Source organism: Epinephelus moara, chromosome 24, assembly GCF_006386435.1.
Source record: "Epinephelus moara isolate mb chromosome 24, YSFRI_EMoa_1.0, whole genome shotgun sequence".
Taxonomy (NCBI): domain Eukaryota; kingdom Metazoa; phylum Chordata; class Actinopteri; order Perciformes; family Serranidae; genus Epinephelus; species Epinephelus moara.
The window spans coordinates 27615996-27625079 of record NC_065529.1 but is presented as its reverse complement, the minus strand read 5'-3'; the positions used below and the strand labels follow the sequence as shown (position 1 = coordinate 27625079).

At 39.9% G+C, this 9084-nt stretch overlaps 1 protein-coding gene across 2 annotated transcripts in view; it reads left to right on the top strand.

Moving 5' to 3' along the window:
* Nucleotides 1–6242, top strand: part of LOC126386392 (sodium- and chloride-dependent GABA transporter 2-like) — a 38340-nt gene extending 32098 nt beyond the window's left edge. For both annotated transcript variants that reach the window (XM_050038700.1, XM_050038701.1), the window contains exons 14-15: nucleotides 3157–3327; nucleotides 3419–6242. In XM_050038700.1, the coding sequence (XP_049894657.1) occupies nucleotides 3157–3327; nucleotides 3419–3523 (276 nt within the window). In that variant the 3' untranslated portion in view covers nucleotides 3524–6242. The remainder of the gene's footprint in view (nucleotides 1–3156; nucleotides 3328–3418) is intronic.
* The last annotated feature ends 2842 nt before the right edge of the window (nucleotides 6243–9084 follow it).

Genomic DNA, 9084 nt, shown 5'->3' with positions numbered 1-9084 from the left:
CCCGTTTCTGTTCAACCAAGGACTGTATCATGTAAAATGTACTGTTCCAGCGGGTCTGTACGTCTTGCTGGAGTCGCTTGGCAGGCTGGTTGATCTCAAGTTGAATGTCCTCGAGGCGGGAATAGGCCAGAGCAGAGTGTTTGAAATGTCCAACTACTCTGCGCCCGGTTGCCACCGCATCAGCAACACTCTTCTGTGACAAAAGGCCTTCGTGAACCGCCAGCTGGAGAGTGTGAGCAGTACAGGGTAGGCTGGGGAGTTCTGCATCACTCATGGCCTTTATCATATTTTTAGCGTTGTCGCGGAGCACAACATGAACAGATGTTTTCGGAATTCCCCAGGTCTGAAGCATGCTATTGAAAGCACCCGCTATGGCTTGGCTGGTGTGCGAGCCCCGGAACGGCTTCGCATGCAGTGTGACTTGATGACGAGTGAACTCATCATCATTAATCCACTGTGTGGTTAAACTGAGCAGAGACATTGAAACATGTTTTTTTGACCTCGTCAAATACTTTTGGCATCATAACATCCGTGATGTAATGGCGACCAGGAATCTCGTATCGCGGCTCGAGTGCGCCGAGAAGACGGCGAAATCCTTCGTCTTCTACAACTGACAGTGGCTGGTCATCCAGAGCTATATAATGGGTTAGAGCCTCCGTCATTTTAACGGCCGTGGGTTGTCTCTTGCCATTGTCTGTCGCTTTTGTAGAACCTGAGCTAATGTTGGCTGTTGCGGTCTTGCATTAGCATTAGCATTAGCAAACTCCGTATACTCAGCTTTATGATGCATCTTGAGATGTTTTATCAAGTTGCTGGTGTTAAACGACGTATTCTCCTTTCCTCCTCTTGACACCTTGGCAGCACATAGCTTGCAGTCTGCCTTGCTTCTGTCGTCGTCCCTTATCTTAAAATATGTCCACACTGCTGACATGCCGCTTGCTTGCCTGTAATGGCGCTGCCAGTCTCACTCACTTTCTCATCGTCACCACGCTGACTCCTGCTCCACATCTCCCCCTAGACACTAATCGGTAATTACAACAAAAATGACAAGCCGCTCTCTCATCGCGAGCTTGAAACTAATGTAATGAAGTGGTATCGGTGAGTGGTATTGGAGAATTTTTGCGAGTACGAGTATGAGTATATGAGCGCAGTATCGGCCCGATACCCGATACCAGTATCGGTATCGGGGCATCCCTAGCTTAAAGTTAGAAATAATCAAGGGTGCCGCCGCTTAAAGTGACTGTCTGCAAGGCCTCACCTCAGTCTGAGTCAGATCCACCCCTCGCTCCTTCACAGCGCTGGTCTGTCATTCAAATATGATCGCCTCTATTCCCAAAAATCCAAGATGGCAGTGGCCGAAATGCTTAACTCAAGGTTTCAAAACAGAGTCAGCAAACCAATGGGTGACGTTAGGGTGGCTGCGTCAATTTTTTTTAACACAGTCTGTGTTTGCTACACAAGTCAAAGTTCTGTTTTTGTGCAGTTATGTGCAGTTTACCAGTTGAAAACCATAGTGATTTGTGAAACAGTGTTTTTCTGATCTGAGACATAAGTAGACAAAAGCTTTGGTTCCTAACCATTTATTTTGCTGTCTGAATGACTGAAACTGTCCCTGGAAGATTTTCGCTGTGGCAAGGTAGCAAATAAGCTAACATTAGCTGCATGAGTACATTGGAAACACCATCTCTGGCTGACTTTTTGACACTTTCATCTGACTTGTTTTTCAAGGAAAAACACTTTGACAATAAATTCTTACTTCCAAATCGTCAAATACAGTCCCTTGGTCAGTGGCCCTCGGTGTCAAACTATGACACTCTAGGTCAGTGGTTCCCATGTGGTTCAGCCACGGGGTCCAGATTTCTCCTCAGTCATTAGTTCAAGGTCCACACAGTTTAATATATTCAGCGTCACACTTGTGTTTGACCATGTCGTTGAGCTAGTTTGCTGTTTCTGTCAAGTAGCTGTCCATTAGTTACTCACTCCGCAGCAGGAAACAGCACTTCAAAATAAAAGCTCTGTGCCAGAAATGCATTGTACTTAAAATAAAGTGCTTTTTTTTACAAACTGGACATGTCTGCAAGTCATTCACAGCCCATTCAGACTGGATCCGTGACCCACTTTTGGACCGTGACCCACCACTTGGGAACAAGTGCTCTAGGTATCCTCTAGCACGTTGGACATGTCAATTTATGCGTGCTACATGCATCGTGTCTTTTCAAAATAAACTTCTGTTTACACAGGAAATGTACAGTTTCGGCTCGTTAAATGCAGTCTCTTTTCAAAATAAACTAATAATGTAGATAAAAAAATATTTCGTTACTAGGTTTATTTCCAAATGTTCAGGCAACAGAAGCATATACTTACATCTGGAAAAAACATCATGTTTTTGGCATAGCATAGCATGCTACACATACTAGCACACTACATTGTTATTAAAATAACTCAGTTGACTTTTGGTTTCACATGGGACACAAACAGCGGCCTCCCAGGTGAAAGTCCCAAAAACACCATGTGGACCTTCTTGCTCCTGCTACCATGGTAGTTGCATCTCATAGTAGCGCTAAAGGGTATTGTGGTGCATTGGCGTCTGACCAAGCACTGACCAAGCGTCAGTATTTGACGAGTTGGGAGAGAGGCCAGGTTGGACTTGAATACCTGACGGCCACATTCATGATTCCCTGCTGTAAGACTAACCCTAAACAACCCTGTTTGGCTACTAAGCCTAAATACTTATTTGTTTTTCCAAACTGTGTGTTTTCACTGAGAAAACAACACTGTCTCAGATAACAAGTCTAGCTTGAGTTGCTGCAGTGTAAACTTTGCCAAATCCAAAAAAAGAGGAGGACAGAGAAGCTAATGTTAGTTACACAGCGCAAGCAAACAAACTATGTTTAATCAATTGCTGGTGCTCCTTCTCTAATCGCTGTGAAGGAGAGGGATTTAGCTGTCATTTGAGGACTGAGGCTCATCACTTGTCTCCAGGCAAAACTTTAATTGATCAACTATTTTTTTAGAGAGGTTTCGTTTAACAAAATTTATTACATTTGATCTTTCACATTCACTCTGTTGTAGCTTTGAGTTATTTGGGAAACATTTATAATATTTTGTAAATTGTCTAAGTGAGACTATAACTGCTTTCTCTGTGACTCTTTTCAGGGAACGTTTATTTTCTCTTTGGTCAAATACACTCCTCTGAAGTTCAACAACACAGTTGAGTATCCATGGTGGGGTTATGCTCTTGGCTGGTGGTTCACTCTCTCCTCCACACTCATGGTTCCTCTGTTTATGTTGTACAATGTGATCACCACTCCTGGTACACTGCGACAGGTAAGCTGGGTCAACATGTCTCCAAAAACTGTTTGAGTTTTATGTCTTTCTGTCTTTCTTTTTTATTAAAACTCATATTCTTCCTTGTTAGAGGATCTCCATCTTGTGCACTCCATCTGAAGACCTGAACAAATCAGAGAAGAAAGCACTTGAACTGCTCGACTTGACCTCAGCTCCTGACACTGTGGTGTCCTAGTGGCAACAAGCTAACTGGAGCAGCTTCAGATTTACTGAACACTGAGAGGACAAAGATCAGCCTCAATCCACTGATCCTACTTCTTTTAAAGAGTTACTAAACCCCAGAGTTTTGGCTTCAGTGCCTTCTTCCTGGAACTGGAAAAGTGTCAAAAATGGGCAGGACTGGGAGCAGATGTAAGACATGCCCAATCACTCCATCATGCCACCTCCTAATCTGCAGCACTGCCCACCCCCAATCTATAACCTATGATTGACAGTCAAATCGCTCTGACTGCAATGCATCAAGAAAAGTTCCCTGCATCCAAGCTGTCCCTAAATGATTTTTTTAATTAATTATTATATGGTTGTTGTTGTTTTCTTGTTGGTGTTGTTGTTGTTTTACAAAATTACAAACCCTCTCTGTAATCTTTTTAGTCTTGTCGCTGTCTCAAAGGGATTTCTCTGTCCCTTTAAGAAACTGACTGACTGAGACTGAATGAGACTGACTGAGAAGTCACTTGGTACCAGATCAGCCAATAGCAAAATTCAACTGCAGTTGCCAGGTTAAGACCTGTAGAGGGCAGTCACTGTGCATATTTATTACTATAATTTTTGCACTCATATATGAAGATCTGGACCTGAATCAACCAACAACACTACCATATATTTTGGCTTTCAACTGAAAAGCAGTGTGGGGGTTTAGCTACTCTTTAAAGCAGCGGTTCCTAATCCTTCTGATGTCTGACTACTCAAAGCAGTGCCTACTTGTTACCCTTCAAATTTATTATGATTTTACCCCATAAAGCACTTCAGAGTCTGAATGCCAACATCAGAGAAATATTTTCAAGAATATGGTAAAGTTAATCTAAGCTCAAAGGTACACTGACTGTACATGAACACTGGTTTTGTCCTTGATTTCAGAGTCTGCCACATCTCATGGTCGTCATTCTTCAGCTGTCTCAGGCGAGCTAGCGAGTAGGGCTGCAACTAATGATCACTCTCATTATCAATTGATTTTTTTTTTTTTTTTTACTCAATTTGTTCAGTGTCTTAAATGTCAGTGAAATGCACATCACATCTTTCATTGTTGGGGACGAGCTAGGCCTCCCAACATCCCGTTACATATTAAATTATAAAAAATAAGTGTAATTGTAATCTGTTACAGTTCCTGAAAAAAAAAAAATCACACTTACAAATTATAATGTTGATATTACAGAGAGGTTGCATCTGAATGTGTTTCAATTAAAAGCTTATATGTACCAAGTATTTTTCAGCTTTATTGCCCAGTTTAAAACATTTGTTAGAAAAGTAATCAAATGTAATAAGTTATTTGATAATGTATTTAAAGGGGACCTATTATGCTTTTCCATATTTTCTGTCAAATATATAATGTTGCAATGTCTGATGTTCATATTTAACGTGGCCGAAGTTTCAAATAATACGGTAAATATATGCAGAGGTAATATTTGTGAGCAAATACCTCAGGCTTCAGTTTGTACTAAACGCTCCAACAGTTTCCAACAGTTTTTCTATTCTTGCGACAGTGTGATGTCATAGTGTGCCAGATTTCCTTATATGGTCATCTGCTCCAGGCATGCTACTGCAAGTGATGACATTATGTAGCCTATGCTGCTACATGAAGTTACATGCTAAAGTCAGGAAAACGTGTAATGTCTGGTTGTGTTTTGAAGCTTTTATTGGTCATTTTTCATGATAAAAAGTGCCGCTATACTTCATTAGTCATACCCCTGGCTGCGATGATGGTGCAGAGATGCTGAGTTATGGAAGAATCAGAAACTGTAATTCAGAGCAGACTGGGCTGTTTTGGAGAGGAGTGCTTAAATAAACAGGCACGAAACAGAGTGTTACAGACATGACGATGTCACAATGACGTCAGTTTATTAGCTAGAGGCAAAACACAACTCGCCACCACAGGGCTGTGGGCTACATAGGAGTCTTGAAATGTCGTCTTGTTGTGTTATTGGGAGCCAGAATAGAAGGACTCATGACTCAAAACTTAAATTTTATCACATACCAGCCTCCACTGCCCATCATCAATAACAAAGACGACAATGGCTAAATGTTAACGTTACAAGTCGAAAGGACTAGACGGAGGCGATCATCAAAAATGCTCACATGTGCAGAGCACACTTCATATCAGGTTAGGGAAAAAGTAAGGTAAATGTTGTGTGTATTAAGGGTTATCATGTCCACATAATTAAACATTGAGGGGGTATTAAGGGGAATACTGGATTTCTCTGTAACTTTAATTTGTTAGCGCATTAGCTAACATTAGTTTCGGTAGCAATACAAACTGGAGGAAACTGTTTAAGTGTTGTCCTCCTTTGTAAGATTGGCATAGTGATCAACCACAAAGCTTCCTGTGACATCATCCATCCACTGAGTGAGAGCATATGGGTCGGCCAGTCTGGTCCCGTTGGTCAGTGATTATTCATTCAAGTAACACTCTCAGTCCCACAGAGTGAGTGACCTGACATGGTGCGTTCGTAAATTCAGCCTGACGCTCTTCACTAAAATGAGAGCCCTGTTGGTCGGAGAAATGGAGCATTACATTTCTATATAAATGACACACGTTAAGTAATCACACATTGACTCCGCTCGGTGCTCGCATCATCTTCCTCCACTGTCTAAAACAAGCCAACAGAACTTGCTAGATAGTGCTTGCTAATGTCTGTAGAGAATTGTTTTGCCTCCAGCTAAGCCCCGCCCACCAAAAACATCACACTGTTTACTACAGTAAAAGGGTCTATAAATAAAAGTGTTCCAGCAGAGACAGTATATGGAAAATAAAGTGATTTTAAATGTTAAGCACGTAAACACGTTCTAGTAGAAATCTTAAGTATGAACCTGGAAATGAGTACAATAGGTCCTCTTTAAAATAGTTACATTACTTATTACATTTTTAACAGTGTATAATCTGTAACCTACTACATTTCAAAAGTAACCTTCCCAACACTGATGTCTTCAGATGTCTCAAAGACATTCAATTTACAATACTATAATACAGAAAAAACAACAAATCCTCACAATTAATTGGTGATTGATGATTGATTTGTATTCTTAGTCGTATCAGCTCTGTTAGGAAGTGGACCTCAAGACTTAGCAGTTACGAATGAACAGCCACACCTGGATTCAAACTCATATTTAAATTGTTACCGATGTGAAAAAAAAAAAAAAAGTGTGAAATAATGAGTGTTTTTTGTTTGTTTGTTTTGTTTTAACTGGGTTGTGTAACTATTTGGAGTGAAGTAACACTGAGAAACATTTGCCAAATAAGCCATACATATTGAACACTTGAGGCACTTTTAGGTCACTGTGAATGATGTAAATTGAATTTGTCATTATAACAAAGCAGTGACATGAAAGAGGAGAAGCTGTCCAGCAGTAAAGGTCTGACTCACCGCTTGTACCTTAGCCGACTGAGCCTCAGGCTGTCCCAACACTTCACGTGTTCCTGACCTGTGTAAAGCACTGCTGCCGTAAAAATGTGGATGAGGTAATAATTCAGCATTTACAACTTTGTAGATAAAACCAACCGGTAACACCAGCAGGCTGTGTTGTGATGATGGAAGCATCAAATGCTAAAGAGAAACACCGAGCAGAGTTTTGTTGATTCTAATTTCACTGTAGTCTCAACGCTAAGCTTGTTCAATGATAGTTTTTATACAGAACGTGCAGGCTAATATTCATATCATTTTGTATTTTTTTTATCATAAAGCATTGAAATTTGTGGCAATAGTAATTTGTGTAACACATAAATGCTGTAATATGATATTTTTCACATTTAAGAATCAATAATTTGTTTTTTTTTTAAAGAAAATGTCTTTTTTTAAAAGGCATCTGTTGCACCTTTTGTGTAAATTCATGTTAAAATTGAGAATGTCACATTTTATATTGCCTATTGTTAACAGTAAATACATCATGAATAACCAGCAATGTTTTATCAATGAAAATGTTTGTGGTATTGTTTGAATGAATGATAGGACTGATGTGTAAGTTTATGATTTAAATCTTATTCAACAATGTGCCATTTTTTAAATGCTATCCATGAGTGAGGCCATCTGGTGTTCATGTGATTACTGATAGGCTTCAGTAAACTGAGGGTTTATTATTACTGATTTCCTTGTTTTTTTAGTAATGATCAGTTACCAGTTTGTTGTTTAATGATCATTTTTGGACCCTTTTTTAGTCCATGGAAACCATGGAAAATAAGTTCCTTAATAAATGTGATTAATAAAAATGTTAATAATTTAAATTAATTGAATTGAATGGCAGTGATTCATGAATTATGTCTTTTGTGAATGTTACAGACACAGATCCTTTCTGGGTGGTGCCATGTTTAGAGCGTTATTTTAAAAAATAAATAAATAAGAAATAATAATAATAATAGTCAGCTGTAAAATAAGAAAGTGCTCTGGCCCGTGGGAGGTGTTTTGTTTTGGCCTGACTGTTTTCAGCCAGTCATAAATTTTCTCATTTTACAGCTAAACACTAAAATATGTATTTGAAAACATTTGAGGTGAGAAATAGGCAACGCAATAACAGAATCTTGATTCATATTTGATCAGCGCTGCCTAGTTTGACAGTTTGACCACAGTTCATGAACAGTAATTGATACAATAGACAGCCGCATTAGAGACTCCTCTGCTCTGACTGGTTGTTATGTTCACATATGATGGAGTCTTGCAGATGCTATTTAAAGCACCACGAGGACGAGGACGAGGACGAGGACGAGGAACATGATTTATTTTCACTGATGATCAGTCATATACTACTGTCAGGATTTAGTGACAACTGCAGCAAATTTGAAACACTGAAATTTACTAACTACAGCTTCAAAGGAGTCACAATGCATGAACTGTTCCTTTAATGCACCCACACAACCAAGTTGCAACACCACACATCAGTGACTTTAAAAAATGTTGTGGCTTTTGATCACATCACCTCAACAGATGGAGCTGCATGAGCAAGAAGTCCTTAAAGTGTTAATTTAAAAAAAAAAATAGAACATTTGAACATCAATGACAACTGAGCAAACTCCGTCTGCTGAAGTAGATCATGTTTTCACATATAGTCCCTTTTAAACCAACCAGACTCAGTCCTCTTAAAGTGCACCAAAAAGTGGACCAACAGAAAGAGGACTCAGTTCTCTCTCTGTTTACACTAGCTGTATGTGCTATATATATATTGACGTCATTTTTTTAAATTTTTACTTTGATGTGGCACTGCAGTGTTTCTGTGTGCTGTAGATTGTTGACATACTGTACATTCCACATCTGGAGACGTGTAGTAACTTCATGGACCAGATGACTTCTTGCCCTGCGTCCTTGTAAACGTCACAGGCCGACATGATTTCGTCTGTTTTTTCAAGCGTCCCAGTTCAAGAGCATGTGATCTAGAGGGCTGAATACATGGCAAAGATCAAAGTGAACCTGGAGCACTTTGTGTTCACAAGGCACAGGTTAAGCAAACCGCACTGCAGGGGTCTGAGTTCTCTTGGAGTGTTCACATGTGCGCAAAAAATGCTGAGTCACTGCTCTGAGTCCGTGTAGAGGGCTG